Raw genomic sequence first — 26,342 nt, 5'->3', positions numbered from 1 at the left:
CTGGGAGATGTCCTCAAAGGGGAGGGCAGCCTTCTTCGAGACCCTGGCGACCGCCAAATCCACCTTCGGGACGGTGTCCAAGAATTCAATGTCTTCCGGGGTGAAGACCATACGCTCTCTAAACTCCCTAGACAGGAAAAACTTGCGTTCTGCCTGTTTCCACTCGGTCAAGATGAGCTGTTTTAGGATATCGTTGACCGGGAATGATGGTTTGGGCTGAGGTATGAGTCCCCGGAACAGGGTATCCTGGAGGGATGGCTGCTGTGGTGCCTGTTCCTCCACCTGCATGGTGTGACGGACCGCTGTTAGTAGCTGCCCCAGATCCGCCGATGCGAAGAAGTACTTCCTCGTTTCTTCCATGGGCGGTATGGATTCTGAGGGGGAATCCTCTAAGAACCCTTCCTCCGAGTCTGATTCTTCAATCCGTGACCGCCTTACCCTTTTCGTGGGGGGCGGAACGGAAAGAGACGAGAGAGAGGCCTCGATCTCCTCGCGGATCATAGCTCGGATGTCGGATATGCCCGAGGGGCCTTCCTCCCGGACCACCTTCTCTGTGCAGGCTGCGCATAAGGGTTTGGTGTGTCCCTCGTCCAGTCGCCGCAGGCAGACTGGGCACTTGCGCACGCGCTTCTTGGCCTCTCTGCTCTTTTGTGCTTCTCTGTCCTAAGAGACGGAGACAGCAGAAAAAAAGGGGGGGGTTTTCCAGCACCTGACCCTTCGTTACCCCTGGTGTGAGCCCCCGGAGGTTTACTCACCAGCGGGTTGCTCTCCGTGTCCTCTCTGGCCGACATCTTTACTTAGGTGCAGACCGAAGACATGTGGGGAATCCTGTTTTCCCCTTTTCTTCCTTTTTTTTTTTTTTTTTTTTGGATTTTCAAATTTGGCGCCTTTTTCCTCGAGGCCCCGCCCCCCCGTGACGCGGCCGTGCTGACGTCATGCCGCCGCGCCGGACCCGGGGGATACACTCTGCGTCGGGCTCTGAGGAGGGCGCATAGATGTCCGGGGACGTCGGATCGAGCGTAGCCGCCGGCCCGCGCCGCGCGCTCTACCCCCCCCCCCCCCCTCTCGCTGGCATACCTGCTCACGCCGACAGAGGATCGCTGGAAGCCAGGGTCCCGGGCCGACGTCCAGAGCGGGTGCCTAATCCGGAGGAGGCTTCCAAGCCCTGCAGGTACGGGCTGTATCTTCCCAGTGCGACAACCCCACTGGGCAGCGCGCTAGGGAAGGGTTCCCCGCAGGGAACGTGGTGCTGGTTTTGGATCCTGCGGGTGAGGGTCCCCACGTAGGGTCTCACCCGCGCAAGCTCTGCCAGCCCGACCAGAGAGTCGTCCCCCCACGGGCGGACAGGCTGCATAGGAATTTTCTTCTTTCTTCTTGCCTCCAGCATACACCTGGAGGCTTCCGCTTGGACTGTCCTGTAGGGACAGGAAGACACTGGTGAGCTGGTGGCGGGAGGTGCCTTTTGTATGTTTTTCCGCTTCCTGTCCCAACAGGGGTCCAGTGGACATCCTCCATGTGTATGCTGTCAGGATGACGAGGGGAAAAATAAATAAAGGAAGGGGGGGGGGGGGGGGGTTAACTTTTTGTTTTTTACATCTTTCCTAAAGGATCAGATAATCGTCAAGAAGCCCAAAAGGAGGAAGAAAGGGGGTGGGGTGGGGGCGCCTGTCACCTACTGATAACCTATGGTGAGGATGGGTCATCAATAGCAAATTCCCAGAAAACCCCTTTAAGCTGATTATTCCAACAAGGATCATATGGTCATGCAACATGCTGTGGAGATATCTTGGTCAGTGTATCGCCTTTTCAAGCAGAAATATTTGTGCATGAGACGATTATAGCGCAGGTCAGAAGCTAGGCCCCACCATCAGCCGTGCATTGTAGTTGCTTCAAGGGCCTTTCATGCTGGACGGAGTAGGTCGCACGACGAACTGCAAGCTGCAGTAAATTCTGCAGGCTGAGGATTTTAATGCAGAATCAAAAAAATGCGTAAAACCTGCCTGCAGTTAGACATGAGGATTTTGGTGCAGAATTCCGCAGATGTGGATTAGGCTGCATCCTGCTGTGTGAAGGTCCCATATATGCCAATAAGATGCTAGTCTACTTAGTAGATCCAAAAGGAGTCCTTAGAGGCAGTATTAACTATAGTATACAAATATGGCACAAACTCAGGTCTACATGTCAACTGGACTAAGCCCAAGTTTATGACATGACAAGAGTATTCATTTTCCTCGCATGGAAAGAAGTAAAGTAATGCTAGATGGATCTCTATATACGATTGTGGAAGAACCCAAAAAGGTGCCAGGAGTACACTTGCCTAACTTTGCGTTCTGGCTACAGAAAGTAAATAAACATCTCACCCAACTGTACAATAATAGGAATTCCCACTGCTTTGTCTATTTAACACATGCCTTCAATCTGCCATGAAGTGGCTGGTCTGTGCTGAACTCACAAGGGAAAGGGGACTATAGTTTTGGAACTTTGCATTAATGCTTAAATAGCAATCATTTTTTTTTTTAATTAAGTCATCTATCTTAAACTCTCAGGCTCTTTTTCCTGAAATGTTCAAGTGATCTCAGTTCCGACCAGCTCAGATTTACTTGGTGTTATGCTGCCTGAAACTAATCACAGTTTGTGTGATGCAGTTAAATGGACGCCACCGCAGAAACTGTCCAAAGAGGAACACAGACTATCACAATTACTGATGATCACATATTTCCTGTGCCACAGTTATAATAGAGGAGATAACAGCTCATGCTCCTGATTACATAAATTATGATCTTGTAGCTTATCTATGTGAATATTGAAGGTAATAAACAGTCTCTGCAACAGGAAGAAATGGTATAGCCTTTAGCTAATGCTGTGATGATGCATCATGGGATAGGAAAGTGAAATCCACCCTCAAGATGGTGAGAAGCAACCGACAGGGGGCTGCACCCCACAGAAGTGACAGCAATACATGGCTGACAGGCAATCAGAGGAGGGGGCTGTGAATGTAAAATGTGCTTTCACCAGAGTGGCGCTTTAAGACTGTGTGCTAGTCTTCACTGCAGGTCTGACTCAGGCTGAAGAGAGATGCATGGTGCTGGAGGAAGACGAGGACTAGACAATAAGATGAACCTCTGAGACTAAATCCTCAGACACCTTGGGGGTGGCAGGATGAAGGTTTAAGGTCAGGATGAAGGTTTAAGGTGAGCCTTTTGCTTCTCAACAAATAACCAAACCAGAGAGCAAGTTAAACAAAATTGTCTTATTTTAAACAAAGTCAAAGCCACACGTGTCCCCCTCCGAGGCAGAAGTCGCCACGCACAGGTATCCATCCAATCACAGTCATTCATTTTATTTTTACATCGCACAAGAAATATAATACAAAGAGGCAGGAACATCCGTCCCATTAATAAAGTGTTAGGACCTCGATGGAGTAGCGGTTGCAGCTTTGTGTTGGCTTCCGGAACTTCGGTATTTCTGCTAAACTCCCTTCTACCTTGTTCAACTCGGAGAAGAAACTCATCTGGAAGAAAAAAAAATTATAGTGTACTGAAGTTTATAAGCTGAGTGAAGTGAAAAAAATGCAGTTGCCCCATTGCTCTTTAGATGTAATTTTTATGGGTCGGTGCAATTACAGCGATGGCTCCACTTCTCTCAAACTTGGTAAATAAAATGGTGTTCTATTACTACATTCTGGACCATGTTTGTAGGATTCCTATGGATGGCTCATTTTTTGCAGGGCCGGCTGCAGTTTTAATTGGTCGATCACTTTTTAGTCAATCTTTTTTTAAGAGGCTCTGTAACCAAAAAATATGCGATTCTGGTATTGCATGAATTTTCTTTGCCATTATTTATAATACACGGTGAATGGCACAAACTTTAATAGTTTGGACTTAGAAGCAACTAGGCCAAATCTTTATTTTAAAAAATTCTCTAGATTCTTTTTTTTTAATAGGAAAAGTGTTTTTTGGAAATTTTTCTATTTTTGAAAACAAAACGTATTTTTTTTTTTTACTATTCCCCATAGAGGACTTGAACTTGCAAGTCATCTGATCACATATACCATAATACTTTTATATTGTAGTAGATTGTACTTTTAGTTTAAGGCCTCATGTCCACAGGTGGGTCAGATCCCGCATGCGAGAGACCACAGCGGAATCAGAGCCTGCCTGCGGCTGAAGACCCTGCTTATCTGTTCACGTCTTTTATGCAGTACTGTGGATGTGTGTGGAAGGCGCCAGCTGGCGCACGTGCAAAATTTAAAGAAATTTTTAATATATATATAAAAAAATTTTTCCCTCTTCACATGCCTGCTTTCCCACGGAATCCGCAACTCGTCCGCAATGTCAATTGCGGATCGGACAGCTTCTATTGACTTCAATGGAAGGTGTCTGTGTGGAAACTGCAGCAAAATTGAGCACGCTTATCCGCAGGCGGGAACAGCAATCTGTTTCCAATCATGGACATGAATTGTTTTACCATTGCATGCTACGGAGGCATATTGGGCGCTCCTACTCCGGATTGCGCAGCGAAATCCACCCGTGGACATCGGGCCTTAGTCTATTAAGGCCTTTCTGTGGCAGGACTCAACAGGCTTGATTCCATGGCAGCTCTGGGAGCCTTCCCTAGGCCAGGGGCTGCTCTGGCAACCATTGGCTTCCTGTGACTGCATCACAAGTGGGTCAATGGTGTTGGAGCGGTTGTCCCCATTCGGACTATCCACTTAGATGCGTGGTCCGCATTGACCAAGGCAACTAAGGCGTTTAATGCCCACAATCGGCACTAGCACCGATCGTATCAGTTGCTGGCGGGGTCTCATCTGTTACCTATGCCTCATCCATACACACCCACCAGCACCAGAGGAGGTAATCAATGGGATTACTAGCCTTTTAAGCAGCAGACACTGCACTAGACCACTGTGGTGCTACAGTTGCGGTCTAGAGTTTTCTGTATAGATCAGGCCTGCTTAACATGTGGTCCGGTGAAAAATTTCTGGTGGTCCACAGTCACATGACTATGATGTCAAGCAGCTAGTTGCTTGCCTCCTGACACCATAGTCAGGTTACAATCATGTCACGCTAGCCGTCATACCTAAACTTAACCGCTAACGGGACATAACTGCGCAGGATAAAGGACCTTCAGTAAATGCCAGTCATGTGACCAGCCGCTCAGCAGGTCACAACGGTCATTCAAGTCAGGGAAGGTCCTGAAGGCCCTGAGAGCAGCGGGGCAGCAGAATCTTTCAACCTACAGTATTTGGAGCAGTGTGTATATTAACCCCTTAACGCCGCAGGGCATAAGTGTACGTCCCGGCTGCAGGGGTACACTTACGTCCTGTGGATAGCACGAGATCAGAAGAGATCCAGCACTATCCGGCAGCGGAAGCCAGCTGTCACCGATAGCCGGCCTCCTGCTGCAACAGCAAGGGTACATCGGGGCAGCAACCCTCGCTGTTAACTCCTTACACGCTGTGAGCTATGTAGATCGTGGCATATTAAGGGTTCACAGAGGGAAAGCTCTCCCCTCTGACATCATTGGACACTCGCGATATAAATCGGGAGGGCTGATGGGTTGCTATGGCAACAGGACGCCAGCTACAGGCGTCCTACTTTGCCATTGCCTATGATCGCTATTAGAAAATAGTCCTGCATAGCAGTTATGGTACAAGTCCGCTACAGGGACAAATAGTGTAAAAAAAAAAAAATTGTTTTTTCCCGTTATATATATATAAAAATTTTTTTTAAAATTAAATCACACATTTGGTATTAGCAATATAACAAACAGAAAAAACAAACAGAAAAAACCCTTGGTGCTCCAGTATACATGTTCCAATAAATATTGTCTTCTGAGAACCCAAGAATTTACTCTCTACACGCCAACCAGGATTTTAGGGGTGTCAACATCACTGACACCCCTACGAAGTGAGTCAGCCTTCCACCTATTATCTATCTGCCCAAATATACTGGAGCACCAAGGTTTTTTTCTGTTATATTGCTGTTTGCTGCCTCTGGTAATTTTTTGCCTAGAGCCACCTTGTGATGCTCTCCTTGTCCTTGGGATGGCCTCCGGACCAGTAATTTGGAGCAACATTTGACCTTATCTGCTATCCAGGATCATTAGACAAACCGTGACCTCTTCTCAGGGTCGGTTACGTCTGGGGCGAGTTCTACCTTACTCCTCTCTTTTCCTCCACATTCTGCCATTTCCTCCACCCCTTATTGGAGTGCTAATCTCACATCTTTCTACATATTTGGTATCGTCATATCTGTAGCGCCTCGTACTGTTAATAATGCATATTCTGAGTTGTTTTTGTAGATGGTACCAGGGTAATTGACGACTCCACGCTGGATATGCAGTGGTCACGCAACAAGATGTCCTAAAAGCAGAATGCCTCCGCATGTCCCAGGACAGGAAGCGGAGTTACAGGCCCTCACTGAGGCGTGTAGAGTGGTAGAAGGTAAGATGGCAACCTTTTACACAGACTCCCCCATGTCCTGAGCTTTGGGAAAAGAGCAAATCGTGCTGATAAGACGCTGCGATCATCCAAACTCACGAGAGAATAATCATTTGAAGGACATTTCACATAATTATTCTCACTGCGCTGATTGTTCAACAAAGCACAATTCTTGATGTTTTTCTAACCCAATGAGATTAAACCTCGTGACTAATGACGTATTGCTTTCCTGTATTAAGAATTATACTCAGTCAATAAAGATTCAGTGTACACGCCTTAAGCAGGGTGGGCTGAATACTTGCCGCGGCTCATCTCTACATATCTGTGAGAGCTAATTACTATAAATCATATAGTTTTTGGCCTCTCTGATGCATCCAGGTATGAACTAATTTGGAACCCAAGGCTTGAAAGGTTAATGTGACCGGTCATGTGTAACGGTCCTTAACAGTACAACAAATTAAAAGCACACTTTACCTAAAGGACTGAGGCAAAATGCTAATTTTTTTCAAGGGGTTAAGCAGTAAGTGATTCTGCTTGGGATTTTTTTATCCTGTATAGTATACTGTAAAGTATTGTTTTTAGCGGCTCATTTTGTAAGTAAGGTGCTATAAACCTATCTGCGGCTCCTAGAGGTCTGCTGATGAAATAATTAATTTTGTCCCCTTCCTACTGCCAGGTTGTGCAGGCCTAGTAACGATAGTTATACTAACCTGAGATTTCATATACTTCTGCAGGGAGCGTACGAGGTTTTTAGCTTCAGGCGTCAGAACCAAGACCGTGAAATTGGCATCGAGGATAATATTCAGCCAGTCTAAGACCTGTTTGTAAATCAAGCATTGCAGAGAGATAGATCAACACGAGTAACCTGTAATATATAGATGTCAGCCTGAATGTAGCTGGTGGATGGAACCAGTAATAAGAAAGATGTAAAATACAAAAAAAAAAAAAAAACCACAAACACACAAACAAAAAAACAGAGCACTTCCACATTAAAGGGCCACTCTGGCAAAAAACACATTTTACCATGCCTGCCGTCCTCACCTGATTGCCTGTCACACTTTATAGGGCTCCTCTGTGTATTCCAACCACTTTCCTGCAGCGCAACCCGTTTGATGCTCACCAGGCACCATCCTTATAAGTACCAGACATCACTTTCAATTATCACATGATGCATCAAGAAAGCTAAAAGATTTCTATTTGCTGAGGTGGGGGGGGGGGGGATGGGGAGGCAGCTGAGTTATTACCTCATATATATTTACCTAAATAAGCTAGAGACCATTAGTATACAGTCATGAGGCTGAGCTGGAAACTCCTCCATTACAGCTGTAGGACAGGAGCTGTGTGATCATCAACAGTAACTGTGGAAGGAGTGCGTGTTCCCCCTGCAGGCAGGTCTTGTGGTAGGTGCATGTACTAACAGTCCAAAGACCGAGAAACTGATTTCACAGCCAGCCCTTCTTATAGGCGGGGATTTTGAACCTCCAAACCAGGAAGTGCTTGCTGAAAACTACAAGTAAGTCTGCCAGAGCTGCAGAGTCGTCGTGCAGTGGAGCGGACCGTGCCTCTTAGGTGATGTATCTTTTTTGTAATGCAGCCAGGGCTTATTTTAGGGTTTTTACAGTAAGACTTCCTAGTGTAAAAAGTTGCATCACACGAAAACCACGTTTTTGTGCGATGCATTACATAGGAAGGCTCCATAGGGAAACATTGGCTACAAAACCTCACAAATTGCAGCTGTATACAGCATGCCGTGGTTTTGTAGTCTCACGATGCAGCAGCCTACAAAACATCGCTAATGTGAAGGAACCCATTTGAAACCATGGGTTTCACATACATGCGATTCGTAGCACTGTCACATCAAGAGAAAAATCGCGCAATTTTGTCGCCTGTGTGAAAGCGGCCTAAACATCTGAATAAAATTGCACAACTGTTTATACCAACTGCATAAAAATGCAAAGTATTTAGCACATAATTCGATACAAACATGTGAGCCTAACCTTGTTGGATGGGTACCTAGCTCTAAAAACACCTTTGGACAAAAGAGCCTCCAACTGAATGGGAAAGCTGGATACGCAGCTATGTACCTTCATCATGCAACCTGAGACAGATGGGTGGAATGGATTGCACGTGGCGGATGGGCCCACATGCTTTGATCAAAATCTTACGCATTTCTATGCGGTTAGTATAAATCGTTTATATACATAGGCATACATACACACAGTGAATGTTCTTTAATCTAACAGAACTATAAAATAATGTGAAATCTCATCGTAGGACAACGCACAGAAATGACGAAAGGGATTCTGATGTACATTGTATTTCGGGAGTGCTCATCTTTACACACAACTCTATAACAAAAATTGTGTTCCTATCTCAAAGAGACAGAGTTAAAGGATTGTTACCATCTCCTACTAATTTATGCATTTGGTGATTGATTACCTGCATGACTGATAAACGTTCCTGGCCCGGAAGACTCAGCACAAAGTTATCGTTGCATTTCTTATACAGGTAAAAGAGGTAATCCAGGAAGAGCTGCAAATGGATGAAAATTGAGTCAAACTCAAATAATCCAATAAACGCAGCAGATAAAGCAGAAGACAGGCCAATGCTGGGACACCTACTATGGCTTGATCAGAGGTGAGGTCCTTCAGATGAGGAAGGAGAAAGGTCTCGCTAAAGGGGCAGGTGAGAACAGAGTTTCTGAATGCAGGCACTAAGGAAATACCACGCTATAGGTGTAATGTAGAAACTGCTGGTAACCATCATCAGGAAGACATTGATAAATCACCTCGGGGAAGGGGGGGGGGGGGGGGGGGGGGGACAAGCTGCAGACAAGATCCCTAGGTCAAGCATAGGAGTCAGCGCCCAACCTAAAGCTAATAGGCCAGATACAATAATGCTCCTGACATGTTTCCCCATCACAGGCGAGAAGTAAGGCTCTATGTAGCTAGGGCTATGTGTAGACAATTTCTTGCCCTAGGGCAGTAATGGCGAACCTTTTAGAGACCGAGTGCCCAAATGGCAACCTAACACCCACTTATTTATCGCAAAGTGCCAACACGTCAGGGGGCGGGGCTTATCACGACGTATAATTGTACCCCCGTCGTTCTAAAAAGGACAGGGCCGCTTCAAAATAGACAGCGTGCAGATTTTGACTGCTTTTTGGATGCAGAAATGCTGCAGAATGCCCTCAGCGGAGATTTCTGTGGAAAATTCTGCAGCATTTCTGCATCCAAAAAGTAGTCAAAATCTGCACCCTGTCTATTTTGAAAGAGTCCTGCCCATTTCTGCCACATGTAAACATACCCCAGCGGTAATAGTGACCCCCACCCCCCAGCGGCCCCCAGCGGTAATAGTGACCCCCCACCCCCCAGCGGCCCCCGCGGTAATAGTGACACCCCCCCAGCGCAGTAATGACACCCCACAGTGCCCCTCCCGAGACCCACATACTTACCTCCTCCTCCTCCTGGAAGCTCAGCTCCTCTTCTGGTCAGCGATGGTCCGGCATGCATATTAACTTTTTGTTACCCACTTCTGCCTCAATAGGTAATTCCCAGCAACCTGATTGGTTGTTTGGTGAATCAGCCAACCCAAACAACCAATCAGGTTGCTGGAAATTGCTGATTGCTGCAGAAGTGGGGAAGAAAGTGTTAATATGCTCCCGGCACACACGCTGCTGGATGCCTCCCCCTCCCGGCGGAACAAAGTAGTAGGAGACGTCGGGGCAGTGGGGAGAGGGATTCCAGCTGCACACTGAAGTCAGTGTGTGCCGGGATCAGCGCGGCTAGCAGTGCCGTTTGTGAATGCCGGCAGGAGAGCCGCGGCCCCTGCTGGTATTCACAAGTGGTGAGCGGCCGATGGGGCGCGTGCCAGTAGGGAGGGCTCTGCGTGCCGCCTCTAGCATGCGTGCCATAGGTTCGCCACCACTGCCCTAGGGTAACTTTACTCCTTAGTACTCAACCACTGAAGCATGTGGCCCTTTTTACTTCCGATAGCCATAATGGTTTTATTTCTCTGTCAACGTAGTTGTGAGATCGCTCGTTTTGAGGGACGTTTTGTAGTTTCCATCGGTACAATTTTGGACTACATAAGACTTTCTGACCACTTTTTATTGCATTTTTTTCTTGGCAACGAAAACAGCTCTACTCTGGGGTTTCTTTTTTCGCTGACGACATTCACAATGAGGTAAATATTGCAATACTTTGATGGATCAGATTTTTAAAGACACAGCGATACCGAATGGTTTTTTAAATTTATTTAGCCATTATAAATACGGCAAAATGTTTTTTTTGAACTTTCACCCTGTACTTTTTTTTTTTTTAAATAAAACTTTAAACTAATTTTTTTCTTTTTTTACAGTCCCCAGAGGGGACAATAGCTTGTGATGGTTTGATCACTCCTGCAGTATGATGTAATGCCATAGCATTACATTATACTGCGATCTGACAGATAAGCCACTCCACTAGTATGGCTTGATGGGAAATCTGCCATGGCAACTCTAGAGTCTTTCAGTAGTCTTCGAGCTGCCAAGGCCACCACACGGCACCCAGTGATCACATCGTGGAGGGCAGTTGGGACCCCAAAAACATTGATTGGGGGGACGTAAATGCTGTCAAAATTAACAGCATTTAAAGTGTTAACATCTGCGATCAGTGGTGCTGCTGATCAGAGCTGTTGTGGGCGGGTGCTGGCTGTAAGAAACAACCGACACCAGAATTGTATGGAGCGGGATCGTCTACCAATCCCCCTCTATACGAACCCTGAGCCTCCAGGACGTAAATGTATGCCCTGTAGCATTAAGGGGTTAAAAAGGATATTCCCAGCTTGGGAATCCTATTTCAAGGTGTTCGAAATTGCAAAACAATGCTCTCACCCATAAGAGTTGATTACGGCAGACCACAGAATGCGTCGTACGAACGCCCCATGAAAACAACATTACTAGAAGTGGAAAGATATTTTTCCGTATAGAAGGATACAAAAGGACGGCACGCCTTATGGTGACTGGGGAGAACCGTCCCCCAGTTTTGTGAATCCTCCTCTTGTTTAAGACCTGGACGCCACAGTTGTCTACGATAGGGTGACTAAAGCCATTCTGTACAGGACGTGTAGTTTCCATCTTCATCGCCTTTTTTCTGCGTTCGTCCTCTTCAATATAAGATGCAGCAGACTTGGTATTGAGGCTCGCTTTACTGAGGATTGCTTCACCGACGCTGAAGAATCAAACACGTTGTCAGACATATCAGTAAAACCTCATCGTTCTGGATCTGAGCTTGCCATCAGTGAATGGGACAATGCTTTCTATCCAGAGGCTGAGGTCCTGTCCTAACAGAGTTCTGCTAACGTAGCCATAGGCTTATTACAGTGTATCAGTGCAGGTTACAGCCAGGACAGAAGAGTTAGGTGCTGCTGCGAATTGCTTACAGAATTGTCGTAACCGATTCTCCGTAACAAACCGTTCGCTATGTGAGCAGGACCAGATTAGGATGCATAAACTATCACTTTCCATTAACCCTTTCAAATCCACTGTCCTACGTCTAAAGACATTCTGACTGAAGGCTGTACAGCTCCGATGTTGGAAGACGTCTGACAGGGTATTCTTACTGTAGTTTACTGGCCGCTCTGTTGGGTGCCTCTCAAGCATGTCCTATACCGCAGTTCTGACTCTAGCCAGCAGACGGCACCATTGTAAAACGGCAGAAAAAGAGCCTCCCAGGAAACCCTGAATCCAGAATTGGATTGCAAAGGGTTAATAGACTGAAAAAGCAGAACTCACCTAAGAAATGTCTTCAAACACAAGCAGAGCATGTCTTCTGGTAGGTCTACAAACTGCTCCAGGCACAACTGCAACAGCTGGACGTCCTGTTTCTCCACGCAAAGGGTTATCAGATCCGGGCACAAGCTGTAATAAAGGCAATCTAGTGATGGTCTGAAGAGACAGTTGCATCTAGAGCTTCATTCTACTACTTCGCATCTAGCTGTCAGGCTGCGGGACCTCACATCTCCCTGCTGGGTTTATTTTCTAAAGCAGTTTGCTCTTCAGTTGTGTGCTGCGGTAAAAATGGGGTTTATTTTTCTTCTCCCAGCTGGCTAGATAGGCCACTTCTGCAGGAGTCTCAGCATGGCCCAGAGAAGCGAACAAAGCAGAACTGGTGGCTGAAAGGGAGAGAACAGCCTGAAGACTTAGGATGAGGATCTCATGGGAGAATGCTTGCAGGATCTGTGCCGAGTGATGAAACAGAATGGCTGGAATCCCTTAGAGGGGTAAATATAATGTAGCGGCTACCTAAAAACTAATGATAGTAATAGGCAAAATACTTGTAACATGGTAGGGATTGCAGTGGTAGACTAATGCTAGAATGACCCGCTTAGTGTGGCCGGTACCACTGCATAGGGCAGTCCTTACCAGGCAGATTTACCAGCTCCAAGAATCTGCCCGAGTGGTACCCAAACAAGCCTCTTCGCCCCTTTCGAGGGCAAATAAAAATGGTCAGCACCCCATAATGCTGTGCGGCCTCGGCTCAAGTGCTGCTGAGAGTTTTAGAAACTAACGTAGAGGGTCATGCAGTGTATGGAGGGATATTGATAGTAGCACTGAGTGGCATCAACATAATACACAAAACCTGGAAGAGAAGTGCAATATGCCATCACAAAACTGCTCCGCCTAAGGGGAGTCAGAAGGCACATACCTGAGGACCTGCGTCATGCCTAGTCCAACGGAACGGGACTAACAAATACTCCTTTATGTGAGAGGGTAATTAGGCTGTATAGTAGATGTGACAAACCAAGCTGACAGTCTAGTAGGCATACCCCAAGCTGCTCTTAGGAGCTGCTAGGTATAGGTCATAACAGTGCGGTTATGAAGTTAATGGATGACTGACATTTGAGATCATTGGATAACTGTGTTAGCAATGGACTGACCGAATGCAATTACTCCTCCGGCTGTTTTGCAAAAAAAAAAAAAAAAAAATAGTAGAAAATAATGAGGCCAATGATGCTCCATGAAATGCATGTTCATGCTATATAGAATGTAAAAGGACGCAGTTTTATCCTATGGAGGGTAGTACTGTGGGTCACAGGAATATTGGGTCTCACAGTAATACAGTTACTCTTCCATGAAGGATGAAATGTCACCGTCTGATGCTAGCAAGCACTGCATAACCATGCCCCATACAGAGACTAGTGGGAAAGTAGCTACTCGTTGTATGACGCAGGTATGTGGGTGAATGACACTTGCAATCACTACATAATCAGATACAGGATTTAAGGGTAATGCATTCATTCCACCCATGGATGGGGAAATGAGGCAGCAATAATCAGATATCGAATTGAGCAGCGGTACCATTCTCTCTCTATGGAGGAGGCAATGAGGCTGCCTGGCACTTGTATTCACTGCATAAGATGCCAGATCAACGCCAGCAGTAATCTGTCCCTTCCTCCTGAGCGGTGAAAACGGTGGTTTTACGCTTCTGTTTTCTGCATCATCATGTCAATGGAGAGCACTGTTCACCCTCCTCAATCAGGATAGTTAGATCATCCCCAATTATCACCTCGAGGGAAAATAAAAAGCACAGAAGACCTGCCTCCTACAGACACAAGGCCAAAACGGATTTAGCTCAGTGTCTGCAGAAAAGGTATAGCTGGTGAGAGGGACTAGCCCTGTGCTTAGTGCCCACCTCCTAGTGGCAGCAGCTATACCCAAAGTCTTGCAATAGCCTCCAATGACACGGGTGAGGGAAGAAAAAAAATAAATAAATGTAAAAAAAAAAAAATCTTGTGCAACTCCTCAGAGGTATAAGAAAAATAAGACATAATGTGGTGCAGTAACACCGGGTAACCAGTACCTGTGGGATAATGTGCCCGACTCGAGGAGTTTAATGAAGGAGCTCTGTGGGTAGAACTTGGGTTCTTTCTTGCAGCGGGTTATCAGTCCCTGTGCTATGCTGCTGATGGCAACCTGCAAATGCACCAAATCTCTAGACATCGAAGCACGCTGCACCAGGGAAGGGATCTGGCTCTCTGGGGCCATCTGAAAGCAAAGATATGAATGACACAAACTATATGGAGCAGACCATTTGCACATGGAGAGGGGAGTGAACACAGAACACAATTCCAACCTGGATATCGGGGAGGATTTCCAAGGGGAAACTCATCTCACTGCTGCTTGGGGTCTCTTTTACGCTATGCTGGAGAACAGACACAAACAAAAAAGATAAGTAAATCAAAATCACCCGTGGTCTCAGAAGTTAGCGGGAAAAAACAAAAAAAAGACAACATACAACCTACACAAAACACATGCAGCTTTCCTGGACCCCCTAGTAATCAAGTGCCAGTTTTATCTCCTATTTACGGAATCTCTTGCCCCTACGGCGGACATCTCCATTTCCTCATGTAACTAATACCATACTGCAAGTTTTATTAGAAAATTGCATTTCAATTCCTCACCATTCACCAGATTAAAGCAACCCTGTGGTTCGGGGGACTAAATGTTCTCCTGGGACCAAAGGGAGCAGTGAGATTACCTGCTATTGGACATTGTGCCGATGCCTCTCTGACCTGCTAGTTCCCATTTTTAGCTCCATTTTCCTGCGGATTCTGCATGGATAGCTTTAATTTAAACAATGGAAGCCGTCCGACACACGACCCATTTGCAATTGACATTGCGGACGGGCCACAGATTTTCACTTGAAGCCGTCCGTGCGGGAACTGCACTGAAATTGAGCATGCTGCAATTTGTTTTCTGGACCAAAACATCTGCAAATCAAATCCGCATGCTTTGATTCAGGTGTGGACGCCAATGCTTCCCTATGGGTGGCTTGAATTGCAGATGTTCCACGCAGGTGCCCCATGCGGATTCCGTAAACCAAATCTGCCTGTGGACATTGGGCCTTATTTGTTTTATATACAAAAATAAGAGACACCCCCTGCTAAGTCAAGCTATTTACAGTTAAAAAAAATAAAAATAAAATAAAAATAAAATAAAAAGTTTAATATAAAAAGGCCCCAGAGGCCGATTGAGAACAAAACTTCAATGCACTTTAAAATCTGAAATATTTTTAGCATTTTTAAGACTGAGTATTGAGATTCTTGTGCGTTTTTAGTTATTCCTTTGGCCTATATAGTGTTAAACACAATTCTGGATTGTAAAGGAAGAAATGGTTTTGGTCAATTAACGTAAATACAAGAAGTAGTAACACCTCAGTGATGCGGCTGAAAAAAGCACCGATTCGACGCTCAAGAAAAAATTCCATGACAAATCAGAAAATTCCATGACTTATCAAATTGCAGATTTTCCATGATGCATATGAACCCTGGGTAAAGCATCAGCACAAGTCTCTCCTGTCCTTCCCTTCAGACTGATAGCCCTTACCTACATGCACGTACTGCAACAAACTCTTAGCTATACAAGTACAGTTTGTTCAGGGAGAGTTTTATAGTAACCTACGCTACTTGTGAAGTAGTCACGCCCATCGGGGTCCTGTATTGTCACTACTCCCGATCTAGCCTGAATGAATGGCCCGTCATCCCTCTGCCCCCACCCATGACTGATGTGGAAGTAACTACATGTAGCTGAGCTCACTCAAATCAGATCTATTTTGGTGCCGATTTGATTGCAGATCTCAGCACATGTAGTGTGGGGATAATATGCCAGAGATCATGCATCTGTAATAGAATACTTTATACTCAGGGGTACTTACAGGATTCTTGGCTGGTGTTGGTTCGGATTGTTTGGGACTCCCAATCAATTCTCCCCAATTCATTATGGACACCGCTTCTGGGGATGAGAGAAAAGTGCAAATATTACATGCTGCAAGTGTGAACACAATCAGAACTCCCACACCCAAATGGAGCCGTCCATAAGAGACATTTTACAAAGAAAAATAAAGCAAACGGTCCTTTTTTTCTAGTCCGGGCTACTGTAATTGAATTTCATAATAGTTTTGCAACTTTAATACTAGTGCTTATTTACTAATACTTTCTAAATGTTAGGCAGTGCAAACAGACTTGAAAGTCTTAAAATGCACCAAATGCATTAATGAGAAGTCTGTCAATTTTTAAAAACAGTCTAATCTAAGTTTAGACCAGCTTTTAAGTTGGCTTTGTATACAACAAATTGCACAAACGTTTTGGCGCAATATGCTGCAATTTAGACCACACTCACTTTAACGAAGAAAGAAAAAGGTTAACAACTAAGCAAATGTGGAGCAAAGCATGTTTGACCGGTTTCTGGCACAGTTTGCACCAGAAAAACTGTTGAAATTTTCAATACATCAGCTCTATTGTGTTTCAACCCTTCATTTCAGCTTGGTGTTCGTAAATGAAAAAATAACTATTGTTTAAAAGGTGCTTGTAGACTGATAATCATTCAAATGAGCAAAAGAGAATAATTGTTCAGTCTAAATGTGAGCCAACGACTGGACAAAAGACAATTGTTCACTTTTCGGTCGTCAGGTTAAATTGGCGGGTCTAACAAGTACCCTAACTCTAGAGGGTGCAGACATGTACTGTACACACTACTAGTGTGCTGTTATCAGTCCAGATAATCCTCTGTGAGCTAAACAGCCCAGATTACTGACAGGCATGTGGTTTACCTCAGAGGATCGCCTAGACTGGATGCAATTCTAGGTATGGAAATGGTTATGTCCGGAGGTCTCACTGCCGAGTTCCCTGCATTTCTGAGGAGTATTTTTAGCCAAAAAGTAGTACACAATTTGCAGCACATTAAATACATAGGTATACAGGGTGTTAAAAACTAACCATTTATGCAAGTCAACATTACTATAGCTTCTCACAATGCCTCCTTCATAAATAGATCGAAAATTGTAAAACTACTTTATATCATAAGGGTATGTTCACACGGTGGAATATTCAACATGAATTCCATCCCCCCAAAAAACAATGACTCTTTTTGACACCGTTTTTGGTGCACTGTCAATGGGCAAAAGCCATGTACTGAATTCTGACATGGAAACTAAGGAGTAGCGGCATGATGTCACTTCAGGCTCATGCGTGAACTACAAGAAGAACAGTTTTCAAAGTGTAAATCTGCTGATAAAGGCATTTTTTTTTGCAACCTCCGGTTAGGTTTGAGCCCACAATAGCACCTGCTAGAGTGCATAGGTGTTCTGCCACTGAATGTAACAAGCAAATGATAGCAAACATCTTGAAAATGGAGTGCATTTTAAACAAAGTAGAAAGGCATGGATAGAGAATCTTCTGAGTGGTTGCAGACAGGAACGTTGTCATCACCATATCTCAGCAGTGCAGCTTTGGGCCTGTAGTGTCAGTAATCAGACCTCCCAGCAGGAGAGAGTCGGGGCTCCTCTAAGGACTTACCTGATTTCTGAGTTTCTTTGCCTTTGCCAAGTGCAGACGCCAGACAAGACTGTTGGCATGCATACCGCAGCACCAGCAGAGAGTTCGCATGTGGGATGAACAACTTACTGTCATAAGTCCAGAGCTGAAAGCAAAGTGCAAAAGATGATTGACAGATTAGCGGCCAAACGTGACCCCAACTAAAGACAGGTACTATATACCAGCTAGTTACAGATGCTGACAAAGTATGACAGTCTGCCCAGTGGCTCAACATGTACACATTGGACCGAGCACTGATCAGAGGGAAAGGGCATGATTACCTGTCATTACTAACCCTCTATTGCTCTTGTTTTACAAGTTGCGCTCCTCAGAGCTGCTATTACCTGTGTCCACGTTTTCTGTGCAAACTCCTTGCAATCTTGTAAAGTCTGGAAAGAAGTGTTCCATATACAGAGGCAATCTGTGAGCAGAGAAAGAGAACAGAAGTAAGGCAAAGGATGAACAAAGAAGGGGTTGATACTGCTAGGGTGTACAAGCTTAGGACCTCTTATCCCCTGCTACCAGAGATGCAACCATGACACCCCTACAAGGACCTGGAAAAGTTCTCCTCAGACCAGCAGAACTATTCTCACATAACAGAATTTCCAAAATGACCAGATTAAAGGATGCATATTACTTGAGTCACAGGACAGCAGAAGGGATTACCTTTCTTCCGTGCAGGGCTGGGTGTGAGCGTCGCTATATAAGAGTCATCCAGAATGATTAAAGCTCCAGTGTCTGCGGGTTCCGGCAGCTGGAGGAGAGGAGAAACCAGAAGCTCCGCTTCCACGTTCTGCTCAGATGATGCAAGCAAAATCTCAGACTGACATACATGTCCACTGGAGTCTAGAGGAAGGAAAATGATGCGGTTAACTGAATGACAGATGTAAAGCCCCCACATCGGATCTGACCCCATTACTTACACAATAATACCATTGAGACCATTTTGTTCTTTATCACTGCAGAAAAATCCAGCACTTTGGAACAGTCTGCAGCCGGAGGCAACCTCCACCTCTCACAGGTACTGAACGCAGGGTGTCTTGTGTACACGAACCAGTCCGGATGCTGCAGGGAGCGACAGAGTTACTCAAGAATCGTTCCCTGGCTCCCAGAACTAGTCAAAAGTGTCCTAACTCACCTTTTCCGTAATGAAAATTAACATAGGTTGCTCATCATCCATGAATGCCTTCGACCAGCTACAGAGGGGGAGAGAAAAACCCACAGGTTTCCATTATGGTACAGTAGTTGTCTGCAGCCTACGACCCAACAGCTACTGTGCACCCTGACCTCGCAGCACTCCCTGACAGCCAGTGACCCTTCATCTACTGTGCCTCCACACTTTGAAGACACTTCCTAACAGCCTGTGAGCCACCAGATGTTGTAGGGTTTACGATCCTCTATGATCAGCAGTCACAGGTCAAGCTACATATATATCAATGGACCTGCAGAAAAAGATGCAAGGCCCAATATCTACGGGCGGGTTTGATAGGGAAACGTGGGCGTTCACAAATGCATTAAAGCATGCGGATTTGTTTTGCGGACCTTTTGCTCTGGAAATCAAATTGTAGCATGCTCCATTTCACTGCGAATCCTACACGGACAGCTTCCATTGAAGTAAATGGGTGCAGTCCAATCTGTGGCCCGTCCGCAATTCAATTGCGGATACCGAGGGAAAGCAGTTTGGGGGGGGAAGAAAAAGAAAAAAAAGTGCTGTGCTTGCGCGCGGTGCGCCGGCCGGCACTTTCACACAGACCCACAGTGAAGAAAGAAGATCCAGACGACACAGAAGACCCACACAGGTAAAATAGCGTCCTCGGTCGCGGGCAGGGTGGGATTTTGTTGCGGGCTACTACATGTGGAATCCGACCCACCCGTGGACATGAGGCCCAACTGACCCCTTGTGACTAGCACAACATCTTTGCCGAATCACATAGGAAAAGGCTGCCCAAACTGGAGAACCCTTTATCTAAGCCCCCAATTCTCAGACTTGTGTTCTCAGAAGCAGGCCATTACATACACGATCTTCTCATCTTCTGTTACAACAGTCTCAATTTCTTGCTGTGGATCTGCAAGCATTGCATCCAAATATCGAACTGCTCCTCCTCGAAACAAGATGAAGGGCTCAGCGTCAGGAAGACTGTGGACTCGGCAAACATCAGTGGAGAGCTGCATTAAGAAAAACAATATAAGGTCTGTCAAAACTCAGGGGGCTCCAAAACCATCAGGCTTTATAGCATATAGTGAGTGGTGTGCGATCAGAATGGGTCAGCGAGTCCTGGACACCTTGAAAACTGGGGTCTCAAATGCAGCCACTGTCCAGCACACTTCATGGGAGAGGGCAGAACAGCCTGGCAAGCGCACGCTGCTGCCTGTAAAGGCCCCCTTCACTGTAATAGAAAACCACTTTTATAAACTGAAATGTCTGCAAATCTATATCCAGAAAACACCTAATACTTCTCAGAGCTGAGGCTTTGTTACAATGTGTCCAGTCAAAACAATCCTCTGAAGTAAACAAAACAGCGGTGGATACATCTGTAATAAAGGCTCAGCGGTGAGAAATCTTACGTCAATAAAAAAAACAACTCAGACTAAACAAAAGCGTTCCTGGTAAAACCCGTACAACCATATAGAAGCGAGTGGATAATAAACAGACCCCACATATATTAGCCGATAGCAGCCATTACAGACGTACCGTAGCTTTAAACACTTTATCAAAGTTGACGTCATCGTCCTTCCACACTCGGAGGACCTGAGGACAGAAGAACAAGTGATGAGAGGCGACAATCAGAACAACTTTCCTGGAGTGTGTGACAGCGCAGCGTTATGTAATGCCCCTTCCCAGGGGTCCGCTCAGGGTATAGCGCCCCCGCCCACCAGGGCCATACGCTTCTGTATTACAGCTACGATCTGCAGAGGCTTCACAGGACGGTGATCACTTACCTTCTCGTCGTGTACAAGCACATACTCCCCGCTCCTGTGATTGTACACTGCAGGGCTTGTGATGCGCTGCCCCTGCCGCACTGCCCAACTGCCCAGCGGCCTTCGGTCCGACACCTGGAGAGAGAGAAGCGATTACAGATGACAAAACCCTAAAGAGAAGCATATCCACATAACAAGGGGAAAAAAAAAAAAAGAGAAGTAATGGCGGCAGGTAGGTGCTCGCCTGGTGGAGCTGGGACAAGGGGGTTTTAGATGGAAAGACTATGGCTCCTGTAGTCGTCCAGGGAATGAGGAGGAGCGTCGGGGGTCTCTTCCAGCTGCCGCCTCCACTCACTGCAATCAGGCCGTCGGTCACAGAGGAGGGATTGCCCGTTTTTAAAGAGCGACAAGCCGCTCACTAGTCTTTCTGTTTTAGCAAGCTGAAGTGAGACGACTACTGAGCAGCTTCTGGCCGAGCGCGACGGTCACCCGCAATCACTTGTCTGGGAGATTATTTGGGTGACTATGTGCCCGTGTAAAGGTACCCTAACAGACACAAGTCTAGGGCGGAGTGTGGACAGCTGCCCGCCGAATGCCCAGCAACACAGTGAAAAGACTGATAGGAGTAGTCACCCAGCACTATACGATGTACCGCCATCACACTGCACAGAAGTAATAAGCCTAACGCTATGCAATGTTTACAATAAGACAAACCCCTTCCATAGCCCTGGCGCCCCGCCCCCCAGTTAAAGTGCCAACAGGCACCCTCCCCCGGTTAAAGTGCCACCCAGCATCCCCCCCCACCACCACCCTCAGTTACAAAGTGCCACCCAGCATCCCCCCCCCCACCACCCTCAGTTACAAAGTGCCACCCAGCATCCCCCCCCCACCACCCTCAGTTACAAAGTGCCACCCAGCATCCCCCCCACCACCACCCTCAGTTACAAAGTGCCACCCAGCATCCCCCCCCCCCACCACCCTCAGTTACAAAGTGCCACCCAGCATCCCCCCCCCCCACCACCCTCAGTTACAAAGTGCCACCCAGCATCCCCCCCCCCCACCACCCTCAGTTACAAAGTGCCACCCAGCATCCCCCCCCCCCACCACCCTCAGTTACAAAGTGCCACCCAGCATCCCCCCCCCCCCACCACCCTCAGTTACAAAGTGCCACCCAGCATCCCCCCCCCCCACCACCCTCAGTTACAAAGTGCCACCCAGCATCCCCCCCCCCCACCACCCTCAGTTACAAAGTGCCACCCAGCATCCCCCCCCCCCACCACCCTCAGTTACAAAGTGCCACCCAGCATCCCCCCCCCCCACCACCCTCAGTTACAAAGTGCCACCCAGCATCCCCCCCCCCACCACCCTCAGTTACAAAGTGCCACCCAGCATCCCCCCCCCCCACCACCCTCAGTTACAAAGTGCCACCCAGCATCCCCCCCCCCACCACCCTCAGTTACAAAGTGCCACCCAGCATCCCCCCCCCCCACCACCCTCAGTTACAAAGTGCCACCCAGCATCCCCCCCCCCCACCACCCTCAGTTACAAAGTGCCACCCAGCATCCCCCCCCCCCACCACCCTCAGTTACAAAGTGCCACCCAGCATCCCCCCCCCCCACCACCCTCAGTTACAAAGTGCCACCCAGCATCCCCCCCCCCCACCACCCTCAGTTACAAAGTGCCACCCAGCATCCCCCCCCCCACCACCCTCAGTTACAAAGTGCCACCCAGCATCCCCCCCCCCCACCACCCTCAGTTACAAAGTGCCACCCAGCATCCCCCCCCCCCACCACCCTCAGTTACAAAGTGCCACCCAGCATCCCCCCCCCCCACCACCCTCAGTTACAAAGTGCCACCCAGCATCCCCCCCCCCCACCACCCTCAGTTACAAAGTGCCACCCAGCATCCCCCCCCCCCACCACCCTCAGTTACAAAGTGCCACCCAGCATCCCCCCCCCCCACCACCCTCAGTTACAAAGTGCCACCCAGCATCCCCCCCCCCCACCACCCTCAGTTACAAAGTGCCACCCAGCATCCCCCCCCCCCACCACCCTCAGTTACAAAGTGCCACCCAGCATCCCCCCCCCCCACCACCCTCAGTTACAAAGTGCCACCCAGCATCCCCCCCCCCCACCACCCTCAGTTACAAAGTGCCACCCAGCATCCCCCCCCCCCACCACCCTCAGTTACAAAGTGCCACCCAGCATCCCCCCCCCCCACCACCCTCAGTTACAAAGTGCCACCCAGCATCCCCCCCCCCCACCACCCTCAGTTACAAAGTGCCACCCAGCATCCCCCCCCCCCACCACCCTCAGTTACAAAGTGCCACCCAGCATCCCCCCCCCCCACCACCCTCAGTTACAAAGTGCCACCCAGCATCCCCCCCCCCCACCACCCTCAGTTACAAAGTGCCACCCAGCATCCCCCCCCCCCACCACCCTCAGTTACAAAGTGCCACCCAGCATCCCCCCCCCCCACCACCCTCAGTTACAAAGTGCCACCCAGCATCCCCCCCCCCCACCACCCTCAGTTACAAAGTGCCACCCAGCATCCCCCCCCACCACCCTCAGTTACAAAGTGCCACCCAGCATCCCCCCCCACCACCCTCAGTTACAAAGTGCCACCCAGCATCCCCCCCCACCACCCTCAGTTACAAAGTGCCACCCAGCATCCCCCCCCACCACCCTCAGTTACAAAGTGCCACCCAGCATCCCCCCCCACCACCCTCAGTTACAAAGTGCCACCCAGCATCCCCCCCCACCACCCTCAGTTACAAAGTGCCACCCAGCATCCCCCCCCCACCACCCTCAGTTACAAAGTGCCACCCAGCATCCCCCCCCACCACCCTCAGTTACAAAGTGCCACCCAGCATCCCCCCCCACCACCCTCAGTTACAAAGTGCCACCCAGCATCCCCCACCACCCTCAGTTACAAAGTGCCACCCAGCATCCCCCACCACCCTCAGTTACAAAGTGCCACCCAGCATCCCCCCCCACCCTCAGTTACAAAGTGCCACCCAGCATCCCCCCCCTCAGTTACAAAGTGCCACCCAGCATCCCCCCCCCTCAGTTACAAAGTGCCACCCAGCATCCCCCCCCCCCCTCAGTTACAAAGTGCCACCCAGCATCCCCCCCCCCTCAGTTACAAAGTGCCACCCAGCATCCCCCCCCTCAGTTACAAAGTGCCACCCAGCATCCCCCCCCCCCTCAGTTACAAAGTGCCACCCAGCATCCCCCCACCCTCAGTTACAAAGTGCCACCCAGCATTCCCCCCCACCCTCAGTTACAAAGTGCCACCCAGCATTCCCCCCCACCCTCAGTTACAAAGTGCCACCCAGCATTCCCCCCCACCCTCAGTTACAAAGTGCCACCCAGCATCCCCCCCACCACCCTCAGTTACAAAGTGCCACCCAGCATCCCCCCCCACCCTCAGTTACAAAGTGCCACCCAGCATCCCCCCCACCACCCTCAGTTACAAAGTGCCACCCAGCATCCCCCCCACCACCCTCAGTTACAAAGTGCCACCCAGCATCCCCCCCCACCCTCAGTTACAAAGTGCCACCCAGCATCCCCCCCCACCCTCAGTTACAAAGTGCCACCCAGCATCCTCATTACGCGCCGACCAGCACCCCACGCTGCAGCGCTTCCCCCCACAGCCAGCAGCTGTCCCGCAGCCCCGGACATGGCGCACACGTGGAGCCGCAGCGGTCTGTACCTTATATAGAGTGACCGTCCTGCCGCCGTCCGTCACCAGCACGGAGTCCCGCTCCCCGGCGCCCTCCACACCCTGCAGCCCTTCCTGCTGCTGCCGCTTCGCGTCGTCGCTGTAGAGCAGGGAGCACAACGTGAACGCCTCACACAACGCCGCCATCTTGGCAGCACGCAGCAGTGACGTCACCACACGGCAACCAAACCCGGTTGGCCGGTCTAAGGTGGAGCGCGGCGAGACAGCGGCCCCTGGCGGCGGGAGGAGGAGATGGTCCCATGCAGCCGGAAGTAAACATCATGGAAGAGCTATGGAGACGAGCTTCCTCACATGGCCATCCCCACCCTGCTTACCTTAGAGGTCCACAAGAGCTGTAGTACCACACACAGCCCAATGGACAAGGGGGCGCTGTGTTTGCAAGAAAACAGCCATATTTATCTAGCCCTTGACAACCCCTTTAATGAAATAGGCTTAAAGGGGTTGTCACGCGGCAGCAAGTGGGTCTATACACTTCTGTATGGCCATAATAATGCACTTTGTAATGTACATTGTGCATTAATTATGAGCCATACAGAAGTTATAAAAAGTTTTTCACTTACCTGCTCCGTTGCTGGCGTCCTCGTCTCCATGGTTGCCGTCTAATTTTCGCCGTCTAATGGCCAAATTAGACGCGCTTGCGCAGTCCGGGTCTTCTTATCTTCTCAATGGGGCTCCGTGTAGCTCCGTGTAGCTCCGCCCCGTCACGTGCCGATTCCAGCCAATCAGGAGGCTGGAATCGGCAATGGACCGCACAGAAGCCCTGCGGTCCACGGAGGGAGAAGATGCCGGCGGCCATCTTCACCGGGTAAGTAAGAAGTCACCGGAGCGCGGGGATTCAGGTAAGCGCTGTCCGGTGATCTTTTTTAACCCCTGCATCGGGGTTGTCTCGCGCCGAACGGGGGGGGTGGGGGGTTGAAAAGAAAACAAAACCCGTTTCGGCGCGGGACAACCCCTTTAATGGAGCAATAAGCCGGCAGTAGCAGCACTTACCCTCACCGCGAGAGCGTGCAGATTCTGCACAAATATGAACCCCATTCTTTTGAACGGGGTCATATAAATGAGCAATCTTTTTCCCACATCATGGTGCGGTTAAAAAAATCGTGGCATGTCCTTTGTGCGTTTTCTCGGAACGCCTAACCTATTGTGTGGGGTTGGAAAATATGCGGCACAGCGTGCGACATACATGCCAGGTTTCACACTGAAAACTACCGCGCCGAAGGATCGCAACTTCCCAGAAGTGATGGGAGGCGCTTTTGCCAAAAAAATGCCTCGCACCCACGGATACCTCACACGTTCCCGACCACCATAGTTTCCTGGGCTGATATCGTGCTCGGCCGTCTGAAACTAGCCTCAAGCCGTCTTCACGCGGGCGAGAAAATCACGCGAGATTTGTGTGTCTCTCGCCTGAATGTAAACCCCGTTGAGGGGGGTCATAGGCATGAGCACTGCGATGCGGGAAACAAATGTCCTATGCTGGAGCGCGCTCTTGCATCGCAGCGCCAATTGCTTGCACGGGAGCCGGCGGCAGCTTCGCGGTACGTGCTAGCTGCACGCGGTGCAATGTGAGGTCTCCCATTGAAAACAATGAGGTGAACTCCGTGATCCTCCACGTCAGAGGATCTCACATCCGCATGGAAAGTGCATGTTGGGAAGCGCAAAATCAGGACGATATGGCACTCGGCCGCGTGAAGTTTGCCTTAGGCTATGTTCACGCCTGCGTCAGGGGTTCCGTTATGGGAGCAGGAAAAGGGAATCCCCTGGCCCAATGGATCCGTCTTATGAAAGAAGCGAACAGCGCCAAACAGACATCATTGACTATAATGGCGTCCATTTGGGTTCCGCTCAGCTGTCCGCCATTTTATTGGACAAAAAAGTCCTTCATGCA

General features: G+C 48.6%; 1 protein-coding gene across 1 annotated transcript; it reads right to left on the bottom strand.

Moving 5' to 3' along the window:
• Positions 1–3,230: 3,230 nt before the first annotated feature.
• On the bottom strand, positions 3,231–24,607 carry NOL11 (nucleolar protein 11). Its single transcript, XM_066587870.1, has 18 exons — positions 24,428–24,607; positions 20,735–20,848; positions 20,487–20,543; positions 19,812–19,960; positions 18,933–18,990; positions 18,718–18,859; positions 18,461–18,640; positions 18,139–18,215; positions 17,777–17,900; positions 16,138–16,214; positions 14,557–14,625; positions 14,284–14,468; positions 12,216–12,341; positions 11,419–11,652; positions 9,064–9,142; positions 8,882–8,974; positions 7,153–7,260; positions 3,231–3,511 (listed from the first exon to the last, which is right to left on the bottom strand). Exons 1-18 carry the CDS (start codon positions 24,581–24,583, stop codon positions 3,395–3,397), a joined length of 2,145 nt encoding a protein of 714 aa, XP_066443967.1. The 5' UTR covers positions 24,584–24,607; the 3' UTR covers positions 3,231–3,394.
• Between the last annotated feature and the right edge of the window lie 1,735 nt (positions 24,608–26,342).

This window comes from Eleutherodactylus coqui, chromosome 13, assembly GCF_035609145.1.
Source record: "Eleutherodactylus coqui strain aEleCoq1 chromosome 13, aEleCoq1.hap1, whole genome shotgun sequence".
In the NCBI taxonomy this organism is placed as follows: Eukaryota; Metazoa; Chordata; class Amphibia; order Anura; family Eleutherodactylidae; genus Eleutherodactylus; species Eleutherodactylus coqui.
This window is presented reverse-complemented; position numbering and strand designations above follow the sequence as displayed.

Excerpts from the sequence above, each read along its gene's own strand:
- NOL11 (XM_066587870.1), bottom strand. The coding sequence starts at position 24,583 with ATGGCGGCGTTGTGTGAGGCGTTCACGTTGTGCTCCCTGCTCTACAGC. Across the intron at positions 19,961-20,486 it reads ATAAAGTGTTTAAAGCTACG|CTCTCCACTGATGTTTGCCG; the intron begins GTACGTCTGTAA and ends TTCTTAATGCAG. Across the intron at positions 12,342-14,283 it reads TCGGGCACATTATCCCACAG|CTTGTGCCCGGATCTGATAA; the intron begins GTACTGGTTACC and ends CCTTTATTACAG.